Below are 16385 nucleotides of genomic sequence, written 5' to 3' on the forward strand. Positions count from 1 at the left end.
CCACCATTGGTCCATCCATCAACCACTTAAGTATTCTGTGAACCCAAAATGAGGCTAGATTTGCGCTGATCTACACGCTCATGTGTTGTGAGCTTGTAGACTTTCTTATTTTTTTGTGATCGTTAAAGTGTATCTGTGTGGGTTTAATAAATATTATACAATTGGAAAATATTAACAAGAGCCTGTGACTAAATAATAACTACATTGGAGCCATTGGACCACAGGTTATTTCCCCCCTCATCTTCTGAACAGTTTTGAGACATACAAGGTTTCCACCCCGAGTAACTTAACAGGATAACAACAGGGCTCCGCTTCATACCCTTTTCAGAAGGATGATCCCCTCTTGGTTGTGTTCGTTGGTGGTAATGTCAAACATGACGCCTCCGTCGCCGGGCACAATGCTGTACTCCACCTCTGCATTTCTCCCGATGTCCAAGTCGTGGGCTTTAATTCTGCCCACGGCGGACCCCACCGTCGAAGACTCTGGGACTCGTAGGTGAAAGAAACCTGGAACACAAACAGAGGAGGAGGAGATTGGACTCATTTGTTATCTTTTTTGCCCCCCGTTGTTGTGTTATTCCCCAAAAGGAAAAAGGGTTAATTCTCCTGACAGATTAATGTATTGAGATAGATTGTAACAAGGCCAATGGGGAGACCGTGAGGGGGCAGCCAGACGCACACAAGCAGGTAAGGAAAGAACAACATCAACTCCACCAACACAACGGTGAGGGGAAAATACTCATTAAAAACATAAGGGCTACACAATTTATTGAATAAATAATTTTAAAAATGAATGGCTAAAATAATGAAATCTACATTTCAACACTGCACAAGTTACCGTCAGAGGAAAATACTCATTAAAACATTAAGGTCGTACACAATTAATTGAATGAATTAAAAAAAACACTGAATGCACAAGATTGTGCAAGAGTGCACATTGCTCCAAATGGAGGTACAAGAAAAGTGCCGATGTGCCCGAGCACAGCTAGACTGCACAGAGACTTCTAGCTGGAGGTACGGAAGCTGGAGATTTGAGTTTGAATCGGAGGAGACTTGTATGCCGGTGGCGGCCTCTGCGCACTTGGCTTCCTCTTGCTGTAGTACCTGTTTCTGTGAGTCTGAAGCAGTATTTGACTACATTTTAGCTGATTGCCTCTGTACTTCAGTGACCATGTATCATCGATTCCGTCCTATATCCATGGTTTAAGATGTAGTGTCAGCCTGCCGTCTGGAGGACAGTTTGAAATTTGATCAAATTAACCGCAATTTTCAATGCACTGAATTAGTGCCTGAGGCATGCAGACAGAAGTTTACCAATCATCAAGAGAGAGGGAAAAAAGAAGGGAAAAAAGTTTTGAATCACTGTGGGAGTTGATCATACTTGAAGAGCTCACAGGTTTGGTTATTTGGATAGGTGGCAGCAGATTGTAGGTAAATCCTGCCAGGGGGATTCTTCTATTTTGGCTCATTTCCTGTTCCCCAGCCTGGAGACCACCGTTGTAATGATCGGCTATTATTAGCGTTAGCTCACGCTGTTTATCTTTCGCCAGAAACTTTAACATGTCGAGAGCGATTCGGTACAAAATCACTAATGACATCAGAACCTTGAATGGATGCCGATCACCAAGGACAGCGCTCGTATTTTCAGAGTTATAAGGCTTTGAAAATCCAACTTTGAACAGAGGTCTATGGGGGCCGTGGTCAAAGTTGCCTAGCAACCGGACCAATGTTAAACGCTGTTTTTCAGCTCAACCGCTTCATATATGGTAAAACACGCACGCACGCACGCACGCACGCACGCACGCACGCACGCACGCACGCACGCACGCACAGCTCATAATAATAATGCTACAGGAACATTATGATTGTCGCACGCCGCAGGGCATGTTATTGAAAATGATTTGCAACTAAGCGATTAAGACCAGTGGCAGTCTTCTCAGACTGCAGGTCAGCCACAGGGAATTGGACTAATTACTTGAAACGGATCCTTATGAAGTCTTTGATGTCAGTTCTGATTCTGTTTTAACCACTTAAGCCCAATATATACTTTGGTGTGTGAGTGCGATTTATAGCAAAAAAAAAATAGCTATCTAGTAGTGATCTACAAGCTCACAATTTGCATTATCGACAATCCACTCCAGCCCATCACTGTCGTGCCATCAGCATTCTTGATGATGTTGTCAAGTAACTAAAGTAATATATTACTTTCAGTAATATTATTACTTTTTTCTAGTAACTAGTAACGTAACTAGTTACTTTCACATTTTGAGTAATAATATTACATTTACTTTTTTCCAAAAGTAACATGTTACTATTTTCACGAGCCTTGGTGGAACTGTGGGTTTGAGTGTTTATTTATAATGGTAGACTGGGTTGGGGTCGAGTTGCTTTGCAGGCTGCTAATCCGCTCTAGATCTAGACTCTAGGGCGGATATGGAAACGATGCACACTTGTCTGTATACGTTTGAAGTATCGGATGCAGAAGCCTTAACACTATACAGTACACTTTTCAGAGATATATAAACATTGCAGAATAGGGGGGGGGGGGGGGGGACTGCTAATGTTGAAAATTAGGGTTGTCCCGATCGGGTGATCGGAAATCGGCTCCGATCACATGATTTTCAAAAGATCGGAATCGTGGAGAAAAGTTCGGATTTTTAATTGTCTAATGTAAATCTCAAAGAAAGATGTATAAGCAATGACATTTTGTAAAAACTGTGTTTATGCTAGTTGTTTTCCTTCTGGTGAGATCATCTCAGAGGCGTGAAAGACACCTATGATGGAAACAAAGGAAATGCAACCCCCGCTATGTACTGTATGATGGCATAGGTGTCTGTAGTGCTCTCTCTGAATGAGAGAGGTACTCTTTAAGAGTTTTGACTTGACTTCAGTTCTATAAGCTGTAGAAGTGTATTCACTCTAATTAACCAACAGGGCTTGACATTAACTTTTTGAGGCACTTGTCCTTCGGATAAGTACATTTCCCATTCACTTGTCCAGACACAAAGGTCACTTGTCCGTAGCAGGGGTCATCAACATGCAGGCTTGTGATGGACATTTTCCAAATGTTTGCCACGGACATACAAAATGAGTGGTCAACTAGATAAAGTGCCCCTCGGGGCACAGGTCTCCATCTGCCCTGGTCAAGTTGTGGCCTCCTGGTGGCGCTATAGGCCAATGTGAAAAGGGTGGGATATATTCCTCAGCCTAGTAGGAAAGTCCGTGAAAGATTTCACGTAAAATGCACGCTGCGTTCATGATTTGAGGCTTTTTGTTCAAAACGGGCCAATCCTGCCAACTATGAAAGCCAATATTAGCCAATTAGGATGGAATTCGAAATATCAGACAGATCAGGCTTGAACACATGACTATAGAGATAGTGGGAAACGATTTGTGGGAATTTTGGACAATATAAAAAAAAATGTTTTTCAAAAGTCGGCCTCCTTAATTGTGGCGCTATTACAGGCCGTTCTGGAAAATTTTGGGCAGAGGTTCATCGTTGGCATCCAGGGAGTGTGTGCAAAATTTGGCATCGACTGGTTTAACGGTGCCGGAGATTAGCTGTACACAGACGGACGGACGGACGGACGGACACGCACACACACACACACACGGACAGACACGGACGGACACACGGACAGACGGAGTGCAAAACATACTCTCTCCCCATGCCTTCGGCCTGGTGGAGACAATAATATTACAATAAATACAAAATGCATACTAGTCCAGTAGACACGATGAAGAAAAGCACACTGTTCTTAAAGCTGTGGGAGAGTGGTTTGACCTCAACCCTTTGTACAAAGCTGAGAGGGAAGGTGTAGATGGAGCAATTTAACTCACAAATCCATAATCATATCATACTATAATTAACCAAACGTCCGTCTGAATGTGTGTGTCAGAAACACTTCCGTAGCTCCTCACTGCCTGCACCAATCACTCCCACTTTTCACACAGGCATTGACCATAATAATATGGAGGTCTTAACGAAGCCCTTTTTTTCGATTTGACACATTAATGATTAATAATTAATTTATTAGTTAATTAAAATTTCCCCAATTTTGCGCCACCATCTACCTCTGCCCCCTAGCGACACCTGCATCACAGGCCACCGTTCTCACTGTTACCCCACTGGTATGCTTCCTCTAGCTACCGCAGCAACACAACAAACAGTGGCATATACAATTTTGCGCCGCCATCTACAGCCCAGGTCAAAATTACAGCTACTTTCGCAACGCACGTGTGTGTGTACAGTGGCCGATACAACCACTGCGCGACCACGGCACACAGTGGGAAGACATGCGTGCACAGACACACACACACACACACACACACACACACACACACACACACACACACACACACACACACACACACACACACACACACACACACACACACACACACACACACACACACACACACACACACACACACACATTAACTCTAACTTCACACCACCGTGAGGTCCGTGAACACGCACTCCTCCTACATCTTCATATATCACACAGGATCCACAGCTTCTTTCACACGTTGCCTTTTACCACTTCCGCCATCTACAGCCCAGGTAAACAATTCCAGCTACTTTCGCAACATGTGTGTGTGTGTGTGTGTGTGTGTGTGTGTGTGTGTGTGTGTGTGTGTGTGTGAGAGAGAGAACACCCTTACAGAACTGAATAACAAGGCAGTGCACTTGGTGAGGGGCTGGTTCTGTCTCAATACTCACTTCACCCGTGCCATACTGTTTCAGCCTATCAGCGATGGTGGTCTGGGTGTACCAAATATCGAATGGGTTTACACCGCCACCAGAACCAGTCACCTTATAAATATGCTCAATAGCGACGACCCCACGGTCAGGGAAATGGCTCGCGAGTCACTCATTCAACACATTCAGCGACGTAAAGTACCACCCGTGCTGGAGAATGAGACGCAGTTCCTTGGATTCAAGACTAAGGCGAATGGTAAATTGGACATTAAAGCCACTGGATTCAGTGTGCGGTCCGACTGGATGGATCTTAATGATCTATGCCAGCGATCAGGATTACAGTTGAAGTGGGTGGCACCTGATACAACAACTGTTGTGCTCAACAACAACAGCATCATCATAGATTCGCGTGTCCGTGCATGTGCGACCTACGAGCAGGATGGTACGCACCATGAACTGTCAATCAAATCCGCGACCGCAAGAGCCACCATTCTAGGAATGAAGCGATCACCACTCATTATCACACTCTGTACTGTCAAATAACACCATAGATTATTATTATGGAAAAACTGTGATTCCTTTGAATTTTTCCATACAAATGATCCATAATGTATGAATCATGGATAAGTGGTCAGGACAAAAAGGCCTTTTCGGGTCAACTGCTCAATTGTCATATTGACGTCATCCACCGGCCATTATAATATCTAAAAAACAGACTGCAGTGAGATTTTTCGAGGCGCAGCAGGCATCGTGTCTTGATGAGAGTGCCTGTTGTGAATATGAACAGTGTGGATCAAATTTGTGAGTAGGGGGGTCAGATGATGATCAACATATGGAATGAATTATGTATGCCTATTGGCCATATATGGAGCATGTCTTAAGTGTACAGGGTTTGATGAGGTCAGATCAACATATGGAATGTCAGAACCTGTCCCGTTCATGACGTAGTGTGACACGACGCACTGACTGACTGACGGGAAATGCAGGTTTTCATAGTAAACGCGACCTATGGTCACAATTAGTAGCCGTTTAAAATAAATAAGTTATGTTGGGTAGTTTTTCCCTTTGAAAGTAAATAAACAAGCCACAGAATGAAAAAAAGTAATAAGTAAAGTAATAAGTAACTTAAGTCCAGTATCCGGCTGCACATGGTTGATTGCAGGCCTCTGTCTCTGAGCTCTGTGTTGAATTTGGCAGGAACTATGTGTTGAATGCTGAGCTGTTGTCCACAACGGTGGTGTGAAGAGCCATTGCAATTACACGGTGGATTTGTTTTGACAATATACAAATTGCCATGGGTCCGGCAAGGCAGGTAGCAAGGAACAGATGTAGTCTCACCAACCTCTCGAAACATTTATTGACAATAGAGGTGAGGGCGACAGGACTCAAGTGGCGCAGACATGATACCTTGGAGTATCAGCACAATGGTGGACATCTAGACAGGTTTGGAGCATGCGGGCATCAAGTCTGCGCCAGCCCTTTGGATCAAAATTGAGACCAGCTGGACAGCCGACGGGATTTAATCCTCCCACTGCAGAGAGCCCAGGAACAGTACGGCAAGAACCGTTTGAAAGCATCCAAACAGGAGATTAGATTCATTCATTACCAGAAACCCGACACGAGATGGAGATTCTCTGCGTCTCTCATGTCACCCCCCGAAGACGGCAGGTTGTTACAGTTGAGGCATCTGCTCATTTGAGGAGTCATTATTTCTGTGTTGTGCAGATTGGGGCGGGATCGTGTGTGCGGGTGCACTTTGTTGCCCTGCGTATATCCAACCTTTTACGTTTTCTTGTAAATGAATGCCCTACTTTGTCGTACTGCAGTGTCACACAGAAGTAGCAAAAATAGCCAATCTACAAGCTCACAGAACGAGCTTGTATAGATCTGCTAACCAAATCAAAAATCTATAAAGTAACTTAGTTGTAACCATCATTTCCAAGTAGATGGAAATTCAAAAGTAAAGTAAAAGTGCCTTAAAGTAAAGTGTACTTGAATGCACTTGTGCACACAGAGAGAAGCAGAGAAGGTAAAAGAAGGTAAACAGACCATGGACCGTCTACCTGTCTGTTTACATTCACAGAGTCTCCCGGCTGCGCCTCAAATCAACCTAAGAAGAAGCGGAAACGAGGGCAACTGTGTCGATGTTGCTTCCCTTCCAAGTCTGCCTCATACAAACACTTTTGGAATACGGAAAAAAACCCTGCACAGACTAATTTTTGTGCTGAGTGCGATATAATGTACTTTCACAGATGAACGAGTACACTGAAGAGGCACTGGAAAAGGTTTCTGGGCGGGGGTACCTTGTTACGTGACCGTATAGGAAGCAGACAACATGATTAATCTTGTTTAGTGGTTCAGATGAAAATAAAAGAGATGAGATACAGAGTTTTAGTGCACAGACTCGAATCTAGTCTGCCGTGCTGATACAGCGACCTACTGCTGCTGCCTGATATATGTTCAATATTACCGCTGTTGGTTGGGAACATTCTAAAACCATTACTTACCATTATATATGTTCCAATGCAGTTATTAGTCAGAAGATCTTGTTAATACTTTTCATAGGAGAATATTTATGAAACCAGAATGCAGATATAAAAGCTCACCATGCATGACACCTTGACAGCTTGTAGATCAGAGCAACTACTATAGTTTAGCAGGACACCGTCATATGACAAAGTATAAAATAAGAAACTAGCCACGCCTGTACTTGAAAACCCCCCCTCCCTCCTCCCTATTTTTCCCCTCTGCATGAAATCTCTTTTCTGAAAATAGTGAATCTGCAAGCTCACAGCTTGTATACACCTTCTATATTTGCTTGCACACTAATATGAATATTTGTTATTTTCACAGAAGGTCTGTCAATTATGACAGTCCCAGAATAGGGACACTAGGGTTCATGTGGTTAACCCATTTTGACCTGACGTCGAAATAAAACAAAAGTCTTCTGAAAGAATATATATATATTCAAAGATTTGTGCCGCATTTTCACGATTTTTCAAAAATAGCAGACCTACAAGCTCGTAGCGCGCCACTCGGTGGCGCGCTATGAGCTTGTAGATCTGCTATTTTTCAATAGCTAAAGTATAACATAATGCTTAGTTAAAACACCAAAAGGGGTTCCCGTTCAGAATGGGTTAATTAACAAAATATAGTATTCTGAATCTCTGACAACCTTGGCATGCTCAATACAAAAAGTGATCCAATGAGCAAAGTGACAAAAACCTCCGTCTATTTACCCAGATAGTGAGATGCAATCATCATAAATAAATAGGTCCCTTGCTTATAATAATGCATGATGACAAATAATGAAAAGCAATTACAAATGAGAGGTACCAATAGATTCCCTTGTAATTGGATGGTGTTTGCTGTCTAATATGTGATGTACCAACCAGTACACAGAGTTATCAATGTTATTATGAAAAAAAGAGTGAACACAATCAATGTCATTAAAATTTAAATGAGCACATTCTAAATGATAATTTTATTTTCATTATCGTTCATGACAGCATTTCAACCAGTACAGTACAGTGGTATGCACCGTAGCCAGAATGCATAATGTTTCTTATGTTTCTTTGCAGAATTGCCCTTTCTTGAAAGCTATAGAATATATGTTTTAATACATTTAGACACCCTCATTTGTTTTTTTTGTCATTATGCCAATTGGCTGTTGTTTGCCCCTGCTGTTTTACCCTACTGACTTACCTGCCAGTGAGGAGCCCCCACCGGGAGGACGAAGTTCCACCGCCCTACCCCTCCGGTTCAACACCCCACACTGAAAGGCACCGTCACAGCCTGTAGGAGTTACTAGCACACCGACAAAGATCGCCTTCCCTCGAACTCGGTCAATTGGGCTTGATGATCGCTCAGTAACCCAGTTACAACGCGGTGATAATCGAGCACCTACAATCCACGGTGGTGCACAGGTACTTCACCACTGTCCCACACGGGCGCGTATGATATACAATCAATTTGGATTATTATTTTATAATGGATCAAACCTATAGACCTCTGTTCGTATTGTACCTTCCTTTTGTCCCGAACCAATTCTGTCCACACAGGGAGCCAGAATAAATAACAAAACATTGTTGAGTGATACAGCAGCAGTAGCAGCAGCAGTATCAGTAGTATGTTTCCTTTTCTGTCAGAACATCTCACCTCACTGATTTCAGGGGATAGACTAAAAACAAAAAAATCACGGGAACTCACTTTTGGAGAAGCGGGGCGGGTTGTCGTTGACATCGCTCAGGGTGATGTTGATGGTGGTCGTCCCCGCCAGCCCTCCCAGCTGACCCCCCATGTCCTTGGCCTGGATCAGCACCTGGTACTGCTCCTTGACCTCGCGGTCCATGTTGGGCAATGCTGTCTTTATAACACCTGACCGACAGCCAGAGAGAGACAAGGGAAGCAGGTGACATGAGAGAGGGAGGGGGAGAGAGAGAGAGAGAGATTGAGAGAGAGAGAGAGAGAGAGAGAGAGAGAGAGAGAGAGAGAGAGAGAGAGAGAGAGAAAACAGAGAGATTGGGAGAGCATTAACACTCAACCACTGCTTGAACACCAGCATCCATATTCTGGGGGAATATTAGCCAACAATAGGTGATCCACAAGCTTGCGACTCATTGTGAGCTTGTACTGCAGATTGGCGAGGACACTGTCCTCGCAGAGCCCTCTCAGATCCAGCTAACTAAGTCTAGAGGATTTAAGGGGATAATACTCCTGGAAGATGTTTAGCAACATGAAATGACCGATTTGCTATCAGAGCCCAGTCAGAGATCGAGGGCCCCCTGCGTCAAGGAGTCCTGATCGCTGCACTCGCTGTCTGCCGAGCCACACGGAGGTCATCCTCAAACCCAGATACGCTTGACATTCAGCAGAGGAGGCGCCGTAATGATTCACTTGAGGATCAGAGGCCCCAGGATCAGACAGCGTTTGTACTGCAGATTAATAGCTAGGTCATTAGGAGGTTGCTCGCCTAAAAAAAATAGGGAGACAGCGGAGTCAGGGCCTGCGCGAACAACCACCCACACACATATTCACACACACACGCACACGCACGCACGCACGCACACACACACACACACACACACACACACACACACACACTTACTCCACTTGTTCCTCTTCCTCGCAGTTACTCCACACAGCGGGCAAATAGTGTTTGATCTGCCCCTGTGTGCTGTGTTCTTTCAAGGTAAGAATAGTCTCTCTGTAATAATCTATCCATCCGTCTATTGCTCCATCCACACCAAAACATTTTTGGAATTTTGGCATGGTTGAGCTACATTATATACTGTACATTCCAAGAACCTGTTCAGTCCCTATTAGAGTGTTTGTTAGGTGCTTAGTTTAGAGGTCCTCTACTGGTTCTTCAGCTTAGTTTAGGCACCTTTAATGGTTATAGAGCACCATTTGACAAACATCTGGTGGTTCACAAAAACTGGGTCGGGACCCAATTGTGGGTCGTGGACACATTTTTTATGGGTCTCTTTATGTTTTTGTTTCCTACATTTTGTTTTAAATTATTATTTCAATACATTTTCAATAAACATTACGAAAAAAAGCAAAATTTGTCAAATTCTTTTTTTTCAGTAATAAGAAATTGTAGAAATTCCATACATTAGAAAACAAGTTTAAGAAGTAGTGAAAATAGCCAATCTACAAGCTCACAACGTGGCGCGAAAACGTTTCGGAACCATTGCACCACAGACAGACAGACAGACAGACAGACAGACAGACAGACTCGCCTCAGAGGACCTACGCCATAGGACATGGCGTAGTTTGGAATTGGAAGTCCTCTTTCTCTTATGATTGCTTCCTTTGAAACCCTCTGTGAATGTCACCGCAGCTAAATTGCTGCTAGCCATGATATGCCAATTTAGTTGCTGCCGCTGTGGTGGTATCTAGTTGCTGTAGTCTGAGAATGTGCCAGCGGTCTCTTAGCAGCAAATGCACAGAAGGTCACTGACTGGGAGATGGCTATACTCGTACCCTCCATGCACACACCTGCTATCACATGGAATGTTGGTTTATGAATACAAACGTCCAACCGGTCCAACCGGGCACGCCAAGTGTCAAGTGCTTCATTCACATTCTGCCCTCTTCCCCTTTCCCCTGTTTTATTTTATTTTTTTAAATACCTGTTTTCGGGTCAACAGAGAAGTATGGCTGGCCGTGGAGGATGCTATACACCACCCTGGCGCTGTTGCCGTATGTCGGGTCGTCCGCATCCGTAGCCGTCACTTGCGTCACGTATGTACCTGGGAGGGGGGTTGGTAATGGGGGGGCAAAAGGATTGTGTTTAGTTTCATGTCATGACGCAGCATCACCCCATGTGTGAGCCCTTTCAGATAGTTAGCATTCAAAGTGGAAAGACTGTTAGGTATGACCGGTAATGGAGTGTAAGAGGACAATAATGTTTAGTAAAATAGCTTTTGTATTTTCCTGTAGTATGCATTTGTATATCATTTATATTTGTAACATTATGTGGCTGTGGTTAGCAAAAAAAACTGAATCAATGCCAACAACAAAATGCTCCTTTTGCGGGCCAAATCATTAAGCAATGTTACCATTTAGATAACAAAGAGCCATGGTAGGCATAGAAGCAAGATGGCAGCCTTCCAGCTCCCACACAATAATAGGGACAGTAATTACTTGTTGTCCGTACGGTTCATCTCCCTTTAAACTAGTTGGCAATCCTGAATGCGACCGCTTTTAATCCACATCCATACCATTGTATAAGAACTTCCACAAACAAACTTTAGAGTTGGGGAAATTAACCAAAAATAACTGCAGTGTTCTGAGCCAGAATAACTGGGATCATCATTGTGAAGAACCCACGAGAGCCCCCGTTTTGCACTTGGCACAGCTAGGATGACGGCTGGACAGGGATTCTGTGTCCTAAATCTCCCATAGTCAATCCAATTAAATACCTGACCTACTAGGCCAAAAAGCAAGAGAGAGAGACAGAGAGACAGAGAGACAGAGAGACAGAGACAGAGACAGAGACAGAGACAGAGACAGAGACAGAGAGAGAGAGAGAGAGAGACAGAGAGACAGACAGAGAGAGAGAGAGAGAGACAGAGAGAGAGAGAGAGAGAGAGCAAAATGGAGAAAGAAGAGAGAGGGGTGTAGAGAGATATAAACAGACATATTGGGTGAGCAACTCTCGTAACCACTTGGACGCCAGCAACCAGAATATTATTCTGGGGGGAACGATACCCTGGCCTGCGGCTGCACATCGCCTATATTTATATTTATATTTATATAAGAGATTTGATGTGGGGGGAAAAGGAGTCCAAGTACAGAGCCAACTCAGAGAGCAGCTTATAACCACTGGAAACCTATAGCATTTCTATTCTGGATATTAATTATTTTTCTGTCATGTCTGCATAAATACGTACCCCACCGCTAGGGGATGTTATTTGATTAGGGTTAGGGTTAGGGTTATTTTTTTCCTTTTTTTCAGCTGAGCTGAAAGTGCTCTTTTTCAGCAACGCCCTGCACATAGAAACACACAGACGCTCCTCTAACCCTTAGACCACCATTTTAATAATACTAAAATGTGTGTATTGAGTGTGTGTATTGGGCGGGGGGGGGCGGGAAAACTTGAGAAAGAAAATAAAACAGTGCCCTCTGCCGTTTGATTCCATAGAATCGCCCAATTGAATGTTTGGTCCGCCCTCAGTCCTCTCTTCCGGTGGGGCGCCTATGTTTTCATTCCCACTAACAACAATGTACACGTTCTGAATGGCCCTGATAGATTCAGTAGCGCAGCTCGGAATCTGTTCTTGAGGGATTAAAAACTTGTGAGTTTGTAGATCTGCTATTGTGGGCAAAGAGTTTTGGTGTAGCAGGAAACAAAGGAGGGGCCCAGGATAGACCCATGGGGGACTCCGGTAAACTAAGTACTTGTAGGTCTTAAGGGGCAAACTTCAGGGTTTCTAGCCTGCTGGTTAAGTCTCCAAGACACTCCATGAGGGATAGGATAGGATTTAGATGGTCATTGCTGCATTGCAGTAATCTCCCAGTTGTTTGTTGTAGCTAACATGGCTTTGTAGTCTGAGCAGATGGCGACTGTTGTATTCAAACATTAGGTTTCAGAGATTAGTCTAAATCCTCCTTAACCAAGCCATACATGCCCAATTAGGCGGACAGTAACAGCACAGACCTGCGATATGTGCAGTTGACACATACTTTGCCATAATGCATATTGGGTTTTATGAGTCATGTGAATGATATGGGTTATCAGCATTCAGTGTGAGACGCAAGGCAGGCAAGTGCAACTCTTTGGAGTTGGTCTGATTTCAATCCATTTCTCTGAGGAAGGCCCTTTCAGCTCCATTTGTCTCATTAATGTAATTAGCAGCGATTCCAAGTTTTTAAGCACACACTCCATCACGGCATCGAAGCACAATTTATTCTGCCCAAATAATGGGAGAGAGCATCATAATTCTAATATACACTCCATTTAACCTCCACTTCAAGAGAAATCAGTTCATTTGGGGGTTTTGTGTGCGTGTGTGCGTGCGTGCGTGCGTGCTGTGTGTGTGTGTGTGTGTGTGTGTTTGAATTAGGGAGCCCACGTACAGAGCCTGGCCTGTTTTGTTCCTGCCTCTCTGCCAGTAATACTCTGGAGAGGCCTGATTTGCAGTTCTCTTCTATGAGAGCTCTCATTGCCATTCAGATCAAGGGGGAGCCATACACCCAGTGAATTACCTTGATCTGCCCTCCCCTGGGGGCGGGGGCAGCATAAAGACAAGCCTGTGAAATAACGCCGCAGCACTCTAGAGCATAACCGGCCTCTGTGAAACGTGAAATCAGCTGAGTGGTGCCTGATTTACACTGGGTTGCGCGCCGCGGCGCTACATCGGAAGTATACGATCCACAAGCTCATGTTGTGAAGCTTTTAGATTGTCTGTTTTTTGGTGTGTGGTGCCAGTCCTCCTCTAGTCCTGTTATGTTTATGTGCTCCAGCAGCTGACCATGTAGCTTTGTAGGTTTCATTGTAGAGGCGATACGCTAGCCATTGCAAAACGTTTTATTTTTAAAAACGTTTATTTGTTTGTTTGTTTGGTTGGTTGGTTCTGCATGGATGCTGAACTTCTGCACCCTTCTCAGGATGATATAGGATCCTTCATAGAATGCAAACAAAATAAATCTCACCCTTATGTACCTGTACACAAGAAGCAGTAAACACGGCCTTGAACCGTGAACATTGCAAGGCTTAAAAAGCAGCCTTCGGAAGAAGGGAGAGGAATATATTTGCAAAAGTTGTATTTCTCACTCAGTAAAAAAGACGGTATGGTATGGACACCTACAGTGACTGAATGTTGTTTAATTTATTGCTATTCTGCCATTTAGCAGTAAAGATAACGGTGTCTAGCATTTTAAAGATGCACTACAGGTATGTATTCTACCCCGGCTTTGAACCCTTTTTCCTGCACAAGTACATATAGTATATAGTATTTACAATTGCACCAATAGAGCCTGCCTGCTTGCTCAGGGGGATGAATTGAATCTTGACAAGACAAGATACTGTATGGTATAAAAGACAGTATAAAGATGACTTGACATCCGACCTGGTCCTCTGCGCCTGTACTGGCGCACATGGTTTGTAGGCGATCAGTATGGCTGGTGAATACACAGTAACCTTGGGTGCACTCACCTACAGGTGACATCTCTGGGACGCTGGCAGTGTATGGGCCATCCAGGAACTTGGGCTCGTTGTCGTTGATATCCTGGACCTTGATGACGAACTCCGACTCGGGCTCCAGGAGCCTGTTGGTGTCTATGTCGACAGCCTGGGCGCGGAGCGTGTAGTAAGGCTTCTCCTCCCTGTCCAGGCTCCTTAAGGCGTGGATGTCCCCCGTCGTCTTGTCGATGGTGAAGATAGAGCCAGCTCCTTCCCCCGACAGTGTGTACTTCACCGCGCTCTCTCCGCCATCCAGGTCGGTGTGCAGCTGCGAGGCGAGAGAAAGCCTGTTTTATTTTTTCAACTAAACAAGCATTTCTACTTTCATTGAACACTACAGTAAACGGGTGACAGGTGCAGAGATGCCTGTGAATTGGCTAATTGGCTGAGACACTGGGAAATGACGGGTCAATTCCAGGCAATGACAGAGATAATGACTGGATGAATGCAATGCAGAAGATCTTTAATGGAGCACATTTGCGGGGAGTGCCGAGCATAAGCAGACAGAGCATCAAAGAGCAGACTCGTGTCTGTGGAGACGTGCAAAAACCATCTCAGCTATAAAGAAAAATAGAATGATCAGATGCTTGAGAGCGTTTTGCAGATTAATGAGGCTAAATGTGTCATAAATAATGTATTTTCCCTGTGCAATTACTGTTGCCGTGATAACCGTTCGACATTGCAGTGCGGTTTCCAAAATTGTGCATTACGAGATGCCGTAACAAACCTCAGACAAACACATTCAGGCTTGAAAGGTTTTCCACAAGAATCACACTACCATTTCAGACTGCTATGCGGCCTTCAGATCTAGATTTTCCCGAAAGTCTAACGCTGATTAGAGCACTACATCATGCGAAGCTTGGCCAATTGAACCCAGTTTGTGACATTTTTCCTAACATCTGTTGGTCACTAATGGTTGTAAATCATGGTCATGAAGATTGACTGAAACTTCATGGCTCCAATGTGGATCTCGGACTTCATATGACCAGCCTTTGACATCTATTTTGTCAGTCTATACTATATCTCTGTGTCAGAGGCGTTGGGGGTTGGTTAGGCATCGGCTTCCCTGACTATAGCCAACCCAACCCATCTGCAGTTATAATATATCTTGAGAACAGACCCACCTATTCATTTCAATGACATGTTGCTTTGACAACAAGTAAGCCTACAGTATAATGCATATTGCCAAACCAGGTGGCGCATGCATTTCCCATCTGACATTCCTGACTGGCATCGTTCCCGAGTAGGTAGGTAGGCCCCTTTGACTTCCATACAACTGGCCTACAGATCGGCCCAGCGGGCTGTGAGATTAGACACAGACAGACAGACATATAGACAGACAGACAGACAGACACTTCTCGACGGCTCAACTGAAGGCTCATTCATAGTCTGGATTTTCGGTGGTGAGGTGACCACCGCTCCGGTGGTGAGCTGACCACCGGAGCTGAAATAACGTTGAGCGGTGGCGTGTAAAAACAGAGAGAAGGGCTGGGGCGGTGGCGGTGGTTTGCTCTTCACCGCGGCTCGTGACGTCATGTTGTAGTTCGGTGGTCACCTCACCACCTAAACCCCAGGCTATGAATGCGCCTTAAGGAGGCACGCCATAATACACACTTCATCCTGCACAGAGGAAATATCTGCTCTGACCTAGCTCTATTGGACCATCTCCGTACGTCTGCTAAGATGAACACTTCCCCGGCCTGTAGCAATACACCTGTTGACACGCATCGACACACCATCTAAAAGCCTTTCAGATATTCAAGGGAGGTAATGCAATGTGATGCGATGGTCACCACACCAGGAATTTAATCCCTCTTTAATGCGCTATTGAATTCATGAATATCATATCGTGCAGTGAGAGGCAGGAAACAGATTTTGGGGGTGCTGAGGTGTCATCTCACTATCTGCATGAACTACCCATGGCACTCTGAGATGGGATTTCTTTGTACTTGACTTCAGCGGGGAACTAAAATGAAATGCATTCCTTTGCTC

At 44.4% G+C, this 16385-nt stretch overlaps 1 protein-coding gene across 2 annotated transcripts in view; it reads right to left on the reverse strand.

The window, feature by feature from the left end:
- Positions 1-16385, reverse strand: part of LOC306913112 (cadherin-12-like) — a 300046-nt gene that overhangs the window by 68516 nt on the left and 215145 nt on the right. For both annotated transcript variants that reach the window (XM_079489647.1, XM_079489648.1), the window contains 4 exons: positions 14367-14661; positions 10840-10959; positions 8912-9079; positions 320-507 (listed from right to left, as the gene is read on the reverse strand). In XM_079489647.1, the coding sequence (XP_079345773.1) occupies positions 320-507; positions 8912-9079; positions 10840-10959; positions 14367-14661 (771 nt within the window). The remainder of the gene's footprint in view (positions 1-319; positions 508-8911; positions 9080-10839; positions 10960-14366; positions 14662-16385) is intronic.

The sequence above is a fragment of the Electrona antarctica genome, assembly GCF_951216825.1.
Source record: "Electrona antarctica genome assembly, chromosome: 20".
Lineage (NCBI taxonomy): Eukaryota > Metazoa > Chordata > Actinopteri > Myctophiformes > Myctophidae > Electrona > Electrona antarctica.